The sequence below is a fragment of the Neopsephotus bourkii genome, unplaced genomic scaffold (genome assembly GCF_033783945.1).
Source record: "Neopsephotus bourkii isolate Nb327-2 ecotype Australia unplaced genomic scaffold, CSIRO-AGI_Nbou_v1 NB_1542, whole genome shotgun sequence".
Lineage (NCBI taxonomy): Eukaryota > Metazoa > Chordata > Aves > Psittaciformes > Psittacidae > Neopsephotus > Neopsephotus bourkii.
In genome coordinates, this window is record NW_026902018.1 from 7,439,729 (window position 1) to 7,459,028 (window position 19,300).

Genomic DNA, 19,300 nt, shown 5'->3' on the forward strand with positions numbered 1-19,300 from the left:
GCGACCCGCACGACGGCGGCGGCTGCGCGGTGAGATGAGGACCCGCGGCACCGGCGCTGCCCCACGCAGCGGGCCCTGGCCCCGCCCCGCCGCGCAGGCACCGCGCCCGGCGGAGGTGCGAGGGCGCGTGCGGAGCGCAGCCCCACGGCTCAGACCCGCGCCCGGCTGTCAAACGGGGCGAGCGCAGGGCCCGCGGGGCTCCGCTCCGGCCCCACAAGGTGAGGCCCGGGCGCCCCGTGGCCTTTGTGCGCGGCCGTGCATCTGTCACCGCTGCCGCGGCGCCCCCAGGCCGCGCTGCGCACGTGGGGCGCGGGGCCCGGCGCGGGCTTTGTGCCGCCAGGTGAAGGGCCCGCGAAGCCATCTTGGGGCCGGCGGCGCCCCCCGGCCGCGCTGCTCACTCACCTGCACGATCTCGCCCTCGGCGCTCAGCGTGGCCCCCGCGCGGGAGAAGCGGCCCTGCAGCCCCGTGGTGTAGGTGGTGTAGTCGCCGCTGGGGCTGGACTCGAAAAGCACCACTTCCACAAACGCCGTCTCCTTTCCCAGCGCCGCGCCCGGCGCCGCGGCCAGCAGCAGCCCGAGCAGCAGCGGCGGCGGCACGGCCAAGCCCGCGCCGGCCCCGCAGCCCCTCATCGCGCGGCCGGGGGGAGCGGCGCCCCGCCGCCGCACATCGCTCCCGAGCGGCTCCAGCTCCGGGGCCGGGGTCCCGGGCGGTTCAGCGCCCCATGGCACTAGCAGCAGCAGCGCCGCCTCGCCGCGCCCCGCTCCTGGCCGCCGCCTGCCCCGCACCCGCCGCCCCTCGCCGCGGCTCCTCTCCGCCCTGCCAAGCCGCTTCCCTTTCATCTGCTCCACGTGACGGACACCGCGGGGTTATCCCCGCCCCCCGCGCGCCGCTGACCCGCGCGGCCCTCCCTCGGCGCACACCCGGCGCGGGGCGCCGCCGAGCCCGGCCGGCCCGAGCAGCGGCCGCGGGGCCGGGGGCCCGAGAGCGGCCGGTGGAGCTTCGCGCGGCCCCGCGCTCCGGAAGGCCCCGCCGGGAGCCCGCCTCCCATGCGGCCGGGCCTGCAGGGCCGGTCTGGGTGCGCTCGGCACGGTCTGGGGTGCACCCCCGGGACCTGCGGTCGCCGGGGCCCTTCCCTCCGGCGGCGGGGCTGCAGCCGCACAGCGATAGCCCCGGCCTGCTGAACCCCGCTGCAGCCCGCCAGGCCTGAAGCCCGCCGGTGGTCCAGGAGCAGGGCGGGCGGGAGCTGCGCCTGCACAGCCGAGCGCACCACAGCCACCGGCTCTCTGGAACTTCTCCGCTGCGGCTCTGCGCGGCCTCCCCTAACGCCACCACCCGCGGGCGGCTCCCAGCACGCTCCCTCCTCGCTCGGGTGCGGGCGCTCGGCGGATCGGCTCCGACACAGCCATGCGCATCTGCGGCTCTGGGACCAGACCGCTTAACCGGGCTCTTCGCCTGTCCCTAATGCAGCCTGCGAAACCGCGTTATGTGGAAAGGTGCACAGGCAACGATCGTTACTTCAGCCTCACACTACAAGACCTGGATGGAGGCCGGTGATTCGGTTGTCCTTTAGAAGTACGTATAACCAGGTTGTGGAACTCACTAACACAAGATGTTATGGAATCTAAAAGTATGAATTGGATACAAGGGGTGTGAGATCCCTTGGTGGTTATGAAGCCCAGTGACTGGCAAACTCCAGCTCTGGGGTGAGTTCATATCCCACTGGCAGAAGGAAGAATACCACGATCTACAGATTGCCAGCTCTGTTCCTAAATATGCTTTGCTACAATTGGAGATCGCAGCATCCCTAGCCTGACACAGTGAGCAACACTAGCTTAGCAAATCCTTGAAGATTTCTTCAGTGAAGAAGAAAGGGATCAAGCAGGGATCACAGGAACATACACCCTGGTCTTCCACCACAAAATGCCTCCACAAACCTCAGACTTCAGTACAATGGATCAAAGGCCACAGAACTACAGCACACATAGAAAGGCAGCTGGAGTGGGCATGACCAGTGCTCTAGCCTGGTGACAGCAGAGAATGCACTGTGCAAGCTTGTGCTCAACACTGAATTTTAGGTTATAGGTATGTTACAGTCATATTTCAGAAAGGCATAATACCTGGTGTACTAAATAGAAGCATTTTCATCCCTAAGTACAAACTACCTCTATGTGATGTCCCTTCACCTTCACGTGAGGCAAGTGGGCTTAGACAGCAACAGGGTCTCCTACACCATAATCAAGATAGGAACAGGTCAAACACGGAGAATTCTGGGAGAGCTGCTTCCTGCTGAGTCAGCTAAACCATTTCACAATCTGTGGCAAAAGTAGAGATGTATGCAGGGGTTACAGTTAAAATGTTGAGAGGGTCACTGTTAACCTGGACTGTGCATGTGTCATGAGGAGAAAGTCTCTTCTTGACATTCAACTAATTCTCTCTTATTTCTTCACTAATTTAAGTGGTTTAGGCAAATTATACCCAGACTTTGAAATCCCTTCCAGAAGCAGCAACAGCAGGTAATCTCCAGTCCTTGGTAGGTTTTTACACCTTGCGTGTCAGGTTCAGGATGTCTTTTTTCACTAAGTATTCTTCTTGCAAAGGTTCTTATGCCATTGTAATTATTATTATTTTTTATAGTTCACAGAAACATAGAATGGTTTGGGTTGGAAGGGACCTTAAAGACATCTAGTTCCAATGCCCCTGCCACAGGCAGGGGCAAATGTTCTATTAGTACAGGTAAACAGCTCATGTCCTAAGCTGTTGTAGGTCAAGGCTTCCCAACTGTCCTACACTCAATGGGTATGTTATCAGCAGTAAGAAGAGTTGGAATTTCAGTGTTTCAGGACAATGGGGTGTGCACAGGTTGTCGTACAAAAGGTAATGAATGAATGAACAATTCCCCTTACAGAACATCTTCCAGTAAGACACTGTTGTGCAGCTTGGAGGAACCACACAGCTTCATGATGTTTGTTCCCCCCATCCCAAGTACAGTCAGAGCCCAAGGGCACCCACAGCACTGGATGAGGTTTTTGAGAGTATGACTTCCCCTATTTGGCAGAAGTTGCCTGGTTTGGGAGAAGTATTTATTTTAAACAGCTCTTCCCTTGCCACTTGTTTCACTTCCATAATTTCTCCCTAATCGTGCCAATGTAACTTTCATGGAGCTGTGTGGCAAACTGGATCAGGGAAGAGACGAGGGCTAAAGGCAGCCCAGGGCAGGCAGGGATGGAGTGAAGGTTATTTTAAAACTGAATCAGCAAGCTGAAACAGTATTGGGAAGAGTAGCTTCAGGAGTGGAGATGGGAATTGGAAATCTAGTTCTAAGAGACCACAAGAAGAGGTCAGTGTGTGTGTGGAACACATGGTTTTATTTCAACAAAAACTAGGAAGGACATTCCTGATCCTTAGCTGTGAAACTGGAAAGTTAAGAATGCTGTGTCCTTCCCTGCTGGTCAGCAAAGTGAACATCAATTTACTTAAACAGTGTAGGGCTCAGACAGATAAGGCCTCTGCTTCTGTTATGATTGAAATGGAATCACCAGGACTTTCTGGATGTTCTCTAGGAAATGCCCTAAACTTAGGGCCTCTCTGGGTTCAGTTGAGAGTTAGAAACACAGAAAGGGCAAGCCAAATAAATCTGGAAACCAACTAGTGAAAAATATGGGGATGTGTCTCTATATAACGAGGGAACAGCATCCTATCCCTAAAGTAAAAGTTGCTGAAGATCTGTTCCACCTCACTAAACCAGCCTGTTGCTGGACTACAGGCACAGGAAAATTGCCTTTGCAGTAGCCCCATAGCTGAATGAGTGACATGAGGTCTCAGGTCACCAAGTCCCCTCTGCTTGGGCAAAAATTCAAGCAGGAGGTTGCAGAAAAGAATGGGCTGTCTATCATTAAACAATCAAACATTTCCAGTTGGCTTCCTTCCCAGCTGGCAGCATACAGCTCACAGTTCAGTTATGCCACAAACCTTCAGGTATGCTTTCTTTGTTTTCCCCTGCGTAACAAACTGAGGCCCAGGCTCTGATACACAGAACTGTACTGCAACTGAGGACAGTAAGAACTATGACTTGAACATAATGATGTATAATGCCAGATGGTCTGACAAGGCATGCCCTAGGCACTTGCTCTCTTCTCCCAGGTGACAAGCAACAGGACAAGAAGAAATGACCTGAAACTGCACCAGTGGAGATTTAGATTAGATATTAGGGAAAATATCTTCAGCAAAAGGGCTGTCAAGCTTTGGAACAGGCTGTCCAGGGCAGTGGTGAGTCACAATCCTTGCAGGTATTTAAAAAATGTGCAGATGTGATGCTTGGGGACATGGTTTAGTGGTGGGCTTGGCAGTGAGGGGGTTAACAGTTGGATGTGATGATCTTAAAGGTCTTTTCCAACCTAAAGGACTCTCTGATCCTAGCTCAGAAGAGAGCAATCAACACTAAAGGATGTTTTTGAGCGAAACTTCCTACATCTCCTTTCCCTTGCAAAAAAATTGGTATTATAGAACTGTTCTCCACACACAATCTTGAGAGAAAACACTGCCAGTGAAGTACCCATGTTCTGCTGTGATGAGTGTTACAGAAAAAGGCAAAACAATTAATCATTTTCTGTTGAGAGGAGAGCTGGAATATTGTGCAGGAACTCTAGCTCTGTACTACATCAGGCAAGAAGAAAGTAACACCAAGTAAGCCACTCACAACATACCCATCAGCCATTCTCACCATTAAATGAAGCAGGAACCCAGCTTCCCTGGTCCTGCCATCCCTGTAATTGAAAATACATTTGGTTGGAGATGTCCAGTAGCTGCTTTCTGTCACATCTGTGCAGTCAACCACAAATACAGCATCCCTTCTATATGGATTCCTGAAGGGAATCCCTTCTAGACCCTCTTTCAGCCCTATTTCATAATGAAATTAAACGTATGCTATCTGCCTGTCACCCTTGTCACTCTCCTGAACCTGTTTGCTAATTTAGCCAAGCTTAAGACCTATCTAAGAGGTCTTAAGATAGTATATTCTTGCAAATTTTGTGAAAATCAGAAGCTCTGAACTCTAGGTACTGCAAGAGTATCCAGAAAGGACATGGGGGAAAGCTAGGACATCAGGAAAGCATCTTTACCTCTGCTGTTTTGGCACCAACTTGTTTGTCCTTCACTACTGAGGGATCCTCCCCAAAGCCTCGTATCAGTTATTAGTATAGCAAAAAGCAGATGACATTTTCAATTCAGTGTTTTCTTAAGAGACATTACAGAAAACCAGCCTGGTACCACCCTCCAGTGCAATGGCAGCATCAAACTTAAAACACCAGACTTTCAGGCAGCAGCAATGTGAATGTTTAAATAAACGTTTTTCCCCTCCTATGTTGTCTTAGATCCTAGCACAACAAAGGAAAGCAAAGCCTTTTTCCAAAGAAATAATGTAACCAATGAGCATGGATTAAATGAATTTCAGTTACCGTGGATTTTGTTTCTCCATTTGATTGAGTTTGTCTCCAGGATCAGCCAGCCCTTCTTTGGAGCATAGTACATCTCTCATCTACTGTGTAAAGAAATAATAAAATCACTTAAAAGGGGCTGTTCAGCTATGTAGTAAGAAAAGGTGGTTTTTACGTCTACAATTTATTTTAACAAGTGATCTGATAGCCCCAGAGAACTCAGCAAGGCTACACTGCAACGGGAAACCCCCTCACAAGGCAGGGGCAGCATGTCACTGCAGAGTCCAATGACTGCCTCCCCCCACTGGTGAGCAATGACCTTTTTGTAGTTGGCTGTGAGCATCTGCAGGTAATACTGTACCCACCTAGGACTGAGATTGTTTTGCCTTTAACTACTGGGTGTTCAGAGTTAAGTTCTATAAGCTGCCACTTAATAAAAACCCCAACAAGCAATCAAAACAACAGACACACACACGCTGCTGCTGCCCTCAGTTAATAAACATGTTCTGAACACACAGTGGGAAATGGGAACTGTGGCTGAGAATAAATTCTATGAAAAAAAAAAAGGGATTATATTTCAGTAGAACAAGCTGGTCCTCATCTCCTTCTTTTTGTGACAATGACAACCAGTAAAGAAAAATTTTACTCCTGGAAAAACAGGTTTCCATCAGTTCTCAACACTGGAGAGGTGCTGATGGAAAAGACAGCAGTTTATCCCTATAATACTTCACAGATCAATTTAGATCATGCACAACTGCTTCCCATCCTTCTATTTATTCTGTAAATGCAATTGAAGAATCAGTGATGACTACAAACCCCTCACATCATCTTCTCATCTTTGATAGTCACAAAAGTATCATCAGGCTTTTATATGCAGTAGAAAGGTGGTGATCACACCCAGTATGGATGGTGGGTGGGTGAACAGGCATCATGTCCTGGGAAGCTGTCACTTGACACAGAGGACCAAGCAACAAATCACCAGGGGAACTTCATCCACCAGTGGTACTAAATAAGATGCTGAAAGAACTGAGAACCAACATAATGAACATAAAAAGGATATAATATAAGTGGATACATCTTCAGGTCAAGTTAGACAATAATCAGGGCTCCAGGCTGCTGCTTTAACTATGACAAAGTAAACAACTTGCAAAGGCAGCCCAGTTATCTCATTTGAAAAGACAGTTAGTATTACAGTGTTGAACGTACTTCCCAAAAGCAGGGGCATGTTATTAGTTTCCATGGCAATGCTAGGATGATAAAGGAGAGATGTACTTCTGTGGGCACATAAGCAAGTTATCATGAAAAAACAGTGGTTATGAGATTACTTCACATTAATGGGAGGATGGAAACACACACAGTTACCTCAAACACTTCTAACTTATAAATTCACATGCCAGCTCAATCATAACAGTGATTAATTTGTCTGCCCATGCTTAAGACTCTCAAAGCACAGTTGAGACAAAAGAAACTGAGAAAAACATCACTGACTAACCAAGAAGAAACATACCAATGGACAAATCAGAATAAACCATTACATTTTAAACACCACCAAAATAAAGTCTGGAAAGTACCAGTGGATTTGTTGACAACTCCTGTTTAAAAACTAGTCAAAGTATTCTAAGTAATCTTCATTCTGGTTTGTGTTATAAATGTTTGTTTTTATGGATAATGGAGGCTAGCAATTACCTTTGAAGCAAATTTATGTTGAAATACAGTTCTATTTATATCTGTTCCACCTAAAGGAAGAAGTATCTGCCTTTTGCTTCAACCAAACTGCGAAGGAAAAAGAGCCCCATCAATAATTGTAAACTACATGACTCAATGTCTTCCCCCTACATTGCAGATACTTATTTAGCATTTACCTTGGAATTCTGGCTGGTTATGACACTGGAGTTTAAGAAGTGGGTGGTCGGAGGTCCACTTGCGTAGATTAAAGAATGCCATAGCAGGATTCAGGAAATACCTTCATTGCACAGTACAGTGTGGTGACATCTATGCTAGTTTTAAATGTGTATCACAAGCAACCTGACACCAGAGAGTTCTGTACAAGAATGGGGTTTTGATGAACAGATATTTTCATTAAAGCATTTCTTAAATCAGACTCGAGATCCTTCTTTTCACAGCAAACTGTATGTGAGAAGTCCTCATAGCAGACCAAGAGTCCATAGGAAGGATAAGGAGAGCTGTTTCTCACTTGCACTACCACACCTGCCTTTCCAGACAATGCTGGTAACGGGTATGTCTTGACTACTGTCCACATTCCCTACATATTTTAACACTGTGCCCTCCAGAGGCCAATATTCCTACAGTGTATTTCATAATCAAATATACTGTCATACCTCCTAACAAGGAACAAAAACTAGAGCTGCCCTCCTAGTAATTCAGCGCCACGTCTGTGCCTGCCCTTTTTCATCACCATGTAAAATTGTTATTCCAAGCCTCTAGAGACGTGTTTGCACATCTCAGACACAGGCTTAGGACTGACTGAGAGCATTACTTAAACGTATTTGAGAGCACGGTAGGTTTCCATCCCTGAAGCAGCAACAACAGCTTCAATTTCTATGCTCGGAGATGCATCTCCAGCGCTCCTCAGGCCCTTCCTGATGCTGCACTGGAGGTGTGGGATGCACTGAGGCAGAGCAACCAGTAGGTGACCTCCCAGACTCAAAAAGCCAGGCGAGTGCCTTTGCCCTTTCCAGAGACGCACCACGTATGCGTGAAGCATGCCAAAATATCTCCAGAAACACCAGTTTGAATTCAAGATGCCTCCCACAGCCTTTCACGTTCACGCAGTCGAACTTTACTGTTGCAATCTGGAACTGAAAGCTAAATATAAAAACATTTTGTCCATTACAGTTCTGAAAACCATGTTTTCATCGATACCATCCATTACTGTAAGTAACAAACTATTGTAACTCATCAGCTCAACTAAAGACCAACAGAGAAAGATCAGTGAAGATTTATGTTAAGAAAAATGCTATGCAACTGTGGCTTTGTCTCTTGCTATTTAAAGTTTGGAAACACAATTTATCCAAATAAACCAGCACTGAAGCAATCCAATAACCAACTGATGAGCCATGACAACTTCAATTACAAAAGCTATTTGTGAACAAAATTCCCTGTTAAAGTTTGGAAGGTTAAGGTTTCCAATGTCTTAAACAGTGTGTAGTCTTATAAATCTGTATGAAGGGAAAACATTCTGATTTGGGAGCCCTTCACTCTTTCTGTGCATGTAGTTATCTACTGAAGGGCAAAGATAATACTGAATCAGGCCTCTGAAAGTGAAATATGGTAAACTGTACTAAACATGCCCCTATTTAGATGACTGCAGCCTTTTATTTTTGCAAACTATTGTCCAATATAAGGTATAAGCTTACATGAGAGTTGCAACAGAAAACAGACATGCACAATGCATTCTGCAGGGTCCTCACCAAGCACACTGGCACAGTACATCATGTTATCAAAGAAAACCCAATACTAATCATCTTAGGAGACCATTGCTCTGTGCTGTTTAATCACCTAAAACCTCTGCCAGCACACCTGGGAACAGAATGAATTTGGAAAAAATCTGGAGCCATACTTTCCAAGTTTCTCAGTATCCATTCGTTCTGCAAGAAGTACCTTCAAATCCATCCACACAAATGTCTTTCACGGTATTCTCCCACCCCTGAGATTGCTCTATATCATCTCTACTTACTTCCAGTTACAACCCCACTAAATCCTGGATTACTGTTCAGTTTATGCGTTCATTATGTCAACACTTAACAGTGTCTTCTCTCACATTACTGAAGAAGTATCCAACGTAGACAACATATAAATAATACACCCTGCATATTTCTGGAAATCAGATTTACATCCAAGCTAAATACTGAGACTTCTGTCTTCAATTCAGCATTGTTCCTGGTATTTCTGGAGTAAATAGATGGTAAAGTTACTGTTCATGCAGTCCTACTTCAAGCAATACACTATTTAAAGTGAACAATATGTAACCAACTCAAAACAAATTTGAAGCACATAGTTAAAGTGTGTAGTGTATCAGGTACTATAAGTGTGTAATGTATCAGGTACTAATACTGATGGCAATGGATAAACCTGCAATATGAAGAACTTCTATGATTAAATCAAGCAAAAGAGATTTCACCACTTCTGACTACCAAAAGGAAAAAAACCCCATTCTTAACATGTGGCTGTCTAAAATGAAGGGATTTCTACAGTAACAACTGATTCATTCATGTTAAGGTGAGTTAAGCAACTATTTATTTTATCTTAGGTTACCTATTATGTTAAAGACTCACCTAAGATACAAGATCTGACCAGCACTTTCAACTAATTAGCTCAAAGCACTGCATTTTCCACATTCAAGCACTAGCATATGATCTATATCTTTATAATATGATCTATATCTGTATCTTTAGTATATAAAGGTATATAAATATATATATAAAAGGTATATAAAGGTATATTAGTATATAAATTATGTAAAATTACTATATAAAGGGCCTCAACTCTTCCTGACCATTTACATAAAAGTTATCACTGGAGTCAAGCGCTAACAGAGCAAATAAATGAGGCTGCCAAAAAGGAAGCATGAAAGATTCATCCCTCTGTGAACAGCAGCTGCTACCCCGTGCCCTCAGAGTATACAGCAAATCAAACACGCATGAGGCAGGAGGCAGGCTATTCTGACAACACCCCTCACATTTCAGGTCACACTGAACATATGTTGGGACAGAGCTGATTCCTAACTTGACATTCCTGATAACTTTCCTGTGCCTCTTTCCTCACAGAGTCTCTTGCAACAGCTGGAGGCAGGCTCCTGCAGGCGAGAGGCAGCACTAGGTGAAGGAACTCATATGGAAGAATATAAGGAAATAATTTTAAAATCACAAACTGAGACAGTTGCCAGGACTCTCAGGGCTCCTAACTTCTAAAGGGATTTCAAAGCCTAGGGAATGACTAAGAAATAAGAGAAGGCATTTCCTTTCAAAAGCTGGCACTGCTCCAAAGAAGACTTAGCTTCTGCCAACAGGAAGTCACCATCAAGCTTTCCTAAGCGCAGTTGTTTACCTGTCGGATCATTTTCCAAGAAGAGGTTCCAGTTCTGAACCAGGATATGCAAACAGAAAAATGTACCGGAACAGGAGCTTTCAAGCATGTGCAATTTCAGCAGTTGCTGTTTTCCTCAGAGGGCTTGCTCAACATGTCAAGTACTTACCCAAAGCCCAGCCGAGGTGGTCAGTTCACTGGGACTGCACCACCAACAAGCACAGTCTGCAGCAAACATCCCCCAGTGATGCACCCACTGCACCATCTCAGCTAAGGGGCAGACATTTACCTTTATCTTTCACTTGTGATTACCACCAACAATGTACCACCATGCATCAGTATACAACAGTGGACACAATACCTCTCAAGTAACATCACATCTAAAGACAGAACTCCCAGTGCACAACTCTACTCTGTAGTTTAGCCAAGACCTTAATCACATTTGCAAATTACATTTAAATGTGGCATCTTCCAGAACCTCCAAACCCTGCACAATCTGCATAATTCTCTGGTCCACATTTGCACATCAGCACTATGAAGAGAACTTTGACCTTTGCAGGGGAACACTGCTCTTGGGACCAAGTTAGACAGAAAATGGCTCAAGAGCTAAAGTAGTACTACAGCATGGAAACAGATACTACAATCAAACAGCACCTAACCACCAGAGATGCCAACAGCTAAATCACTGAAAGGGAAAGGGAATCCATGCAATGAAGTAGAGTCATGGCTAGAGGAATGGTGTGGAGTGGGATAGGCTCAATATTAAGCAAGTTGGTTAGAAACAGAAGCCAGAACAAACCCAAGCCCCAAAGTAAAACACTGAACAACCACAACCTTCCCTTGACCTGCAGGATTCCTTTATATATCACCGAGTTGGCATGCCCACCAAACAGACTCTCTGACTTGAGCCTGCTTCCCTGGCCAGCTGTTCCAATGCTGTTTGGTTCCCAGGTGAAGTCTCTCAGCGTGATATAAACCCTCCCAAGGGCACCCAGCTTCTATGTATAAAAATGTGTTTACATGACCAGTGTTTGCGAAGCTTTCTGGTAATGCTTCATTTTCACAGTCGTAGCACAGGGTGGGGAGCAAGCCTTTCCCTTCACTGTGGTGTGGATATCTTGTCTTCTTTTAAATTCTCATGAATAGTGTGCTCCAGTCTCTGAATGTGCAAGAGAAATTTGGTTCTCAGTCTGACAGACCAAATCAAATCAAGAGCTCTTTCTTCCAAAGTACTGGAATGTCCTTGTAAACAAGTAGGCTTTCCCTTTATAACCAGCATTTCATGACAACGAGAGATCAACTTGCAGATGCGAGTGGTGCTTAGCAGGCAGGCTGCTGTTCAATGAGCAAGTCAGAGTTCTGGGAAAAGTACTCAACTGGCAAATAATTGCAAGTCCTGCAGAATGACATGTGAGTTGGTCCTGCCCGAGACCAGAGAACTCTTGAGTTTCAGAGGAGTCTAACACAATGAAGCAGATGGAAATTACAATACAAGGGAAATTCAGGGAAAACAAGGTATGTAGATGCAAGGAACATTCTGAGCTCTCTATGTAGGTTGCCTGAGCTTAAATTTAGTGTTATAAATCCAAATTGAGACAATGTATTTTTAGGCCTTGTTAAGAGAAATCTGCCACATTGTATTCTGTAACGTTAAAAAAAGGAATTCCACACTCAAAACATGGGAAGCCATGAAGCATGAGATCATTTTGCTAACAAAAGCAAGCTGTGGTGCAGAAAGGTTACTACTGGAGAGAGCAACAACATAGGTTCGTATTTTTCAAAAAGTAAGCTAATCAGTTGCTGTACATGCATCTACCACTGCTCTGTGGAAGTGTGCTTCCCACCTGCCTTTGCTATGAAGTACTGCATGAAATCTATTGCTACTAAGCTACCACTAAACGTGGAATGGGGCATAACCTCTGTGAATGTAGGCAATGGTACTAAACTGCCATGAGGAGCTCCAAGGTGAGCCTCAGTGTCTGTGGCTGCTGGGGACTTGAGTGACAGGGAAGGGAGGCCCTCTCTTCCTGAAAAAAAGACATTGTAAAAGGTCCAACTTGCAGAGTATCTTTGTTCTAGAAACACTAACAGAATTGTCTGAATTAACTCAGACTTCTCCTGTGAATCAGAAGCAAGGCTTCCTTAACTGTGGTGACAGGAGAAATGATTCTGTTAGGATGGGGAGACAGAGAAGCCTACTATGAGGCCATGTGATTTCTGTCACAAGACATGCTGCCTGAGCCAACTGCTGCTGCCTGTAGTGACTAAGACACTGCTGTGGGGAAAATACAGAGGGATCTCCAGCATGAAGTTCTGAAGGTATTGGAAAAAGAGCTGTAACAGAAGGCACTCAAGGTACAAGTGTGATGGAATCTCTCCCTCACTACAAAATCAGTTAGGTCACAGGATTTAGCCATAAAGATTATCAAAGTAAGAATCTCTAGCCATTGCCTGTGGCCCACTACATAGATCCAAGTTGGAACAGAGGCAGACCTACTCACTAGTCCTATAATTTTGGGTAACAGGTACCACTAATGTATGCTGGTGGAACATGAGGACAAGGAACTGGAACACAAGGTACACATTTGCAAGACACTTGCAGAAGAATCAGGGTTTAAAGTTGGACTTACTAGGTCTTTTACACAGCTTTCTGGTCATACTCTGGAAACAATCATAGAGGCCAGTGAGGCAGAGTCTCAATAATAAATATAAATACAGAAGGAATGATAGCTGAGGAAAAAAAAAATATCACTTTTCTGCATTACTTGCTCGTGGCAGTGCTAAGGGAAGGCAAAGCCAGTGTCAGTTCCCAGAGCACATGGATAGGCTGCAGTTCCATGCAGTAGGCAAAGCCAGTGTCAGTTCCCAGAGCACATGGATAGGCTGCAGTTCCATGCAGCAGGCAAAAGACACAGATACTGCATAATTCCCATACTAAAGGAGTATCACCTCTTTGCTGAAGAAAAGGTAAGTCATTGTTTCGACTAGGCTTGCCAGACTGATTAAAAGCACTATACTCTTTATTATCGCATTGTCTGTAAATAATCCTCACCCCCTATAACAACCCTTCCACTCAGAGCACAAGGAACAGCATGAACCCCACGTGTGCTCCCAAAAAGCCTCAACTGTTAAGACTGAAAGAAAGGGTTGCCAGTACCCCAGACAACTGAATAACATGGCTGAAGTGAAACTTTTCCCCTGCTCCAGCTGACAATGAGCTCAGCAACCAAGCTAGTAGAGTCTCACAGGCAGGCAATGGTTACCCCCCACCTTAAGACTAAGGGCACCAGAATTTTGAGAAGTGCACTCCTGAATCCCACTAATGAAATTTAAGAGAAAGTAAAATGACTACAAAGTTAATTACAAACATTGCAGGCTTGGAATTACCTCATTTTAGGCTGTAGAACAGTTCCCCTTCTCATCTAATCAGCTACTGATACAGATCTGGGAATACTCCAGCTGTGGACATGAGCCTGGGGCCCTGGACTACTTTCCAAGTGTTTTCAGATACACATTGGGCAAACAAGCTCTTTCTCAGACTATGGTTTTTCGTTAACCTATCTTTTCTCTAGACCCTCTTCTTTCAATTTTCTTTCCCTGTTCTTGAAGACCTAGAGTACTGTCATGTGGATTAGAGGCTTGGATTCAATGACAAAACCTGGAATGTGTAAACACTGGGTTTGGGACTGGGAGGGAAGGGAAAGGTGAAAAATCAGAATTAAACTTTAAGCTTTTTAATCAGTTTTCTGAAAGGGTGTCTCACTATAAGACCATCTTTACCAAACTTTTCTTTGCTACTCTTTCACCCCGTGACTTACCCATACATTTAATAAAAGACTTTATGTGTTCTAATGGTAGTAACACAGTATTTGTGAGCCTAAACGTTTTCTCAGTAACTAGCATATATATCTCTGCACTTCTGAAGCTTAGTCATGATCACAAATGTTGCAAAAAGAGAAAGTTGCCTTTTCTCTGGTTCCATATGAAATTAAATAGGAGAATTAAATCACATATAGACAGGAAGTTTGGATTTGTCTTCAGCTATAATGCTAGGAAGTCTGGGTATCTATATGATAAATCACATCATGGCTAGTCTCACCAGTATAGCTATAAATATCAGAAAACAGCACAAGCAGGGGCATGTTTGCTGTAAAGAAGGGCAGCATACTTGAAATGAATGTCTGAAATCAGAGAAAGGCATTAATACTAGACCTGCATTTTGTTAAAAAACAATGGTGTTTTTAACTGGGAATTAGAACTGCAGAAAAAAACATGAGTCCAAAGCCAGAAGAGATGTACAAAGGAGCAGCAGGTAAATTTTCGTGATGGAAATCTGACGGGCTTAGCAATTCAAGAACAACCTTTTTGCACTTAGCCTAAAAGGCTTATTGAACACTAGCTGTATTATACACAAAGGTGTCAAAGTAGAAGGGTGAATTCTCAGCCTGAAGTAAACGTCACGCTGCAGCGAGTAAGGGAAGAACAAACACCAACTCACAAAAGCAACTTGTTCTCTGTATCATGAAGGCCTGGCAGAAATCCAGTGCTGGAGCAATGCCAAACCAGCTCACCAGTGCCTTTGAGCTTTTAAGGTTCATATTTTTCCTGTAGTTACAGGACTTAACTACAGCTATGACCTGAACGAATTTCAATGCAGTGTACAGAGGAGTTCCTGAAATAAACGTAAACAGCTGAAGTTCCAACATTTCACAGCTACCTCGTGTTATGGGCATCTGCATGGAAAGCTTCGGGCGCCAAGGCATTTCGGACAACCCAGTGCCCAAGGTGGCTGCGTGTGTTTGTGCCCACGGCTGTGCCCCGCAGCCTGAACGCTGCCCATCCGCGGCACTCCCATGTGCAGTGCTTCCAAGCTTTCCACCTCCGTCCCCGCACCGGCCTGGGCCCAGGGCTCCCGGCTCCGGCCCCTCCTCAGGCACCAGCGGTCGCTCCCGCCGCTAACTACAGCACGGCCGCCTCTGCGGTGGGCGCACGGGTAATCCTCAGGGACTCGAGCGCGCTCTCCTGAGGCTTCTGCTCAACAACCGCCAACCTCCTCTCAGCTTTTTTACTCTTTCAGCTTATTTTTCGCCCATGCCCATGGCATCTGTTACAGCTGCTCCCGGCACTCGTGCTCCCACAGAGCTGTGCCTTCCCCCGGTTTCAGCTCGTGACTGACCTGCCGGGTCCCTCCTCGACACTCTCCTCACTGCACCGAGCCCCCTCCCCCCCCGCCCCACCAGTGCCACAGCATCGACAACAGCAGCACCGAGAGGCCCGGATGGACACAGCTCGCGCCCAGCCCGCCCTAGGCCAAACACCCGGAAGTCCCTATGAGCCCGCCCCTTCGCCACGTATTTACTGACCGGCCCCAGCGTCTGATGCAATCTGCCTCCCCGCTTGCCCTCAGCAGAAAGCCAATCACGAGCTAGGCAGGACGTCTCGTCATGCCGTGCCTACCAATGAGAAAGAGCCACGATCGTAGAAAGCTGGGCGGGGCTGTGAGGCCGCAGAGCGCTGGCTATCGCGGTGTGGGGAGGGACGCAGTTTCTCGCTTCTCATCCCCAGCCATGGCTGCTCTGCCCAGCGCAGCAGCCCCCCGGCTGCTCCTCATCCCTGGCAAACCGGCCGAGTCCCCTGCGGCCGGCCGGCATCTTTCTGTTGTCCTGCCAGCAGGAGCCACAGCTACCGCTCCGGGTCTAGAGGACCCGCCGCCGGCCCGCAAGCGTCAGCGGCTGACCCACTTGAGCCCGGAGGAGAAGGCGTTGCGCAGGTGAGTGGGGCCGGTGGTGGGGGCTCGCCGCGGAGGCGCCGCGGCGCTGACGGCCGCCCTGCCCCGTAGGAAGCTAAAGAACCGCGTGGCGGCGCAGAGCGCACGGGACAGGAAGAAGGCGCGGATGGCGGAGCTGGAGCAGCAGGTCGGGGAGCTGGAGCAGGAGGTAAGCGGCCTGGGGGACGGGGCTGGGGGCTGCGATTCGCGCCGCCGCCTCCCTACTTCACGGCTCTCCGCAGAACCAGAAGCTATTACTGGAAAACCGACTTCTGCGCGAGAAGACGTGTAGCCTGACGCTGGAGAACCAGGAACTGCGCTGCCGCCTGGGTTTGGATGCTCTAAAGGCAGAGGAGGGAGAGTCCGAGGTGAGTCCCTAGCCGAGCCCCTAGCTGGGCTCTTCTCCCGCCCGCCTCGGGCAGGGCCGCGGAGAGCCGCTCCTGGAAGGCGCATGCGTGGCGATGAGGAGTGATCCCCGTGCCGAGAGCCCTCGGGCTGTTGCTGCCGTGCTATGGAGAGGTCGCTTCATGTCCCACAAACCCTCTTGTCCTCCAAGTGAAGGCTTTCCCACACCGAGCAGATACGCAGCCCTGCAGCGGTGGTGTGGGAGATAGCAAGCTGAATAGTTCCCAGTTGGCTCGAGATTATGTCATCGCTCTGTTTTGTTCTAGAAGTAGTTGCTGCTCCATTCATAAGGGTCAGTCTCGAAAGAATGGTGTATAGTGGAGGGGGTCTGGCTCTCACTTAAGTGATTTTGCAGATATATGGAAGTCTGAGCCAACTTTGGTCTTACCTTCAGGTTCCTATTGCCCAAAAATAAATGGGTAATCTAATGGTAGAAGCATTTGTGTGAGCTGCAGGAGTGTGTGTGCACTATCAGCCAGAACATTTGCAGTGACTGACTGGATGTTTTCCCTGGCACAGGTTATGAAGGAATCACAGGTGGATGAGATTAGATTGGTGACCGGGTCCGCTGAGTCCGCAGCACTCAGACTACGTGTTCCTCTGCAGCAGGTGCAGGCCCAGCAGTCACCATTTCTGATAATTTCCACATGGATTCTGATGGCAGTGACTCTTCAGACTCAGAGGTGAGCATCTGCTCCTACCTAGAACACCCATGAAATTCAGAACCACTGTGGATTTGAAACTAGTATTGTAACTTCTTTATCTGAAGTCAGTTGATGACTTTTCATTGTTTGTTTTCCACTTCTTGGAATGCCACACCTGTGGCTCAGAACAGCTATGTTAGGCTGTATCCAGTGAGTACAGGGGTTCATACAACTTTAACAAGTCCAGTTTCCATTAAATGTGATAGGCTGTTGCCTGAAACAGTCTTTTAGCTCTTACAGCAAAAGTGTACAAATGCCAAAAGCATACTGCGGTTTTACTCTTGTTGAAAACAAACTTTATCATTTTGCTGATGTGTTGGCAAAGCTGTTTGAACTTGAAACCTGACCCTTATCAATGACTACCAGATATGTAAGGGCAGGAGCAAGGCACAAACACCTCTCCTGCCACCCCTAGACCTGCAGCTTTAGTCATGGGCAGGTCTGATCACACCAGGCTCTGGTACCTGCTCTGTGAAGCCAGCAGGATAATATGTTTGTACCTGATGGGTCCAAGATCTTGAGGAGTTTCTAATAGGCTGTGAATATAAAATACATGTAGAATTGTATGGGGATTGTCAGTGCCCCTACAAAAAAAGGCTGATAGACTAAGAACTTACAAAACAGAAGTAATTGCTTTCACTGTTCTTACAGCAGTGTTCTTGGTGTAACTTGCAGTTCTGTGATTGTGTTAGCATGTTTTAACTTCCAGATGAAGGTTAATAGATGTAGCAACTGATGTTCTGCTGTAACAGCAGTGGGCTCTTTCTAAAACAGTATTTTGTTCTGCAGTCTGATCTCCTATTGGGCTTTCTGGACAGTCTGGACCCAGAGATGTTTCTTAAATACGCTGATTCAGAGTCAATGTGCCTGGAAAAGCTGGAGGAACAGACCTGTGGAGAAACAAGTTCCATACCGGCCTCCCCCTCTCCCTCTTTGGGGTCCCCATCAGCTAAGCTGGAGGCCATTAATGAACTCATAAGGTTTGATCATGTATACACCAAGCCCCTGATACTGGAGATCCCTGTTAAAATGGGCAATCAAACCAATATGCTAGTGAAAATTGAGGAAGTATCTCTCTCTCCATCTGAAGACCAAGTTATCCCCAAAGTGCCAGTATCTGTGAAGGAGGAACCAGTAGACAGCTTCATGCCTGAACTGGGTACCTCTCACCTGCTTTCCTCTCATCATAGTCTTGCAGCCTCAAGCTCTCTGTTGGATGCCTGTAGTGACTCTGGATATGAAGGATCCCTGTCGCCCTTCAGTGACATGTCCTCTCCACTTGACACTGACCATGCTTGGGAGGATAGCTTTGCTAATGAACTCTTTCCCCAGCTGATCAGTGTCTAACCCAGTAGTGTTAACTCCCGTTGGATAAACAGGATAACAGGATAAGCCCCTTTGGGGTGGGGGTGGAAATCCAGTGCATTCAGGGAAGTGTTGCTAACTTCTACCTGTGCTAGTAAATGAAGTGATGGCCAGTGCATTTCTGCTGGTATCAAAAAGCCCAGGGTGCCCTGTCCTACCCCCCCATCATTGTTGGCTTACGAGGGAGGAAAAGGTGGTTTCTCAAAACTTGCCAGTTCTGTATGAACCTGAAAAAGCTTGTTTTCAATTTAAAGTAATTTTAACCCCCAAAACTGCAATCAGATACTCCAAGTATAGACAGTGGTGTTGAAACTAGTCTGTGTATCTTACAGATTTACTATGTAAATATTTGTTTTACATTTGCTATGTAGAGTTGCTTTCTCCATTTAATATTTAACTGTTGGTGCAATTAAAGTGCAGTGCAGCTCACTGTTCCTTTTTTGCCTTGGATCTCAGTGGGGAGGAGAGAGTATGCGGGCCTTGCAGAATTTGAAACTTTAGCAGATTAGGTCTTGGTGCCTTGTCATTAAATGACCTTAATGCACCAATCCAGCAGCACTTCTGTAGTGTACAGAAGTGC

The 19,300-nt window shown here is 46.9% G+C and overlaps 2 protein-coding genes across 2 annotated transcripts in view; one reads left to right on the forward strand and one right to left on the reverse strand.

The window, feature by feature from the left end:
- Positions 1-1,074, reverse strand: part of ZNRF3 (zinc and ring finger 3) — a 77,778-nt gene extending 76,704 nt beyond the window's left edge. Inside the window, exon 1 of the mRNA XM_061370890.1 lies at positions 403-1,074. Coding sequence (XP_061226874.1) covers positions 403-840 — 438 coding nt within the window. The 5' untranslated portion in view covers positions 841-1,074. The remainder of the gene's footprint in view (positions 1-402) is intronic.
- Positions 1,075-16,006: 14,932 nt separating this feature from the next.
- XBP1 (X-box binding protein 1) lies at positions 16,007-19,149 on the forward strand. Its single transcript, XM_061370916.1, is given in 5 exon segments — positions 16,007-16,249; positions 16,319-16,415; positions 16,489-16,614; positions 17,203-17,334; positions 18,145-19,149. Coding segments are annotated over 5 exon segments (1,116 nt in total). The 5' UTR covers positions 16,007-16,046; the 3' UTR covers positions 18,703-19,149.
- The last annotated feature ends 151 nt before the right edge of the window (positions 19,150-19,300 follow it).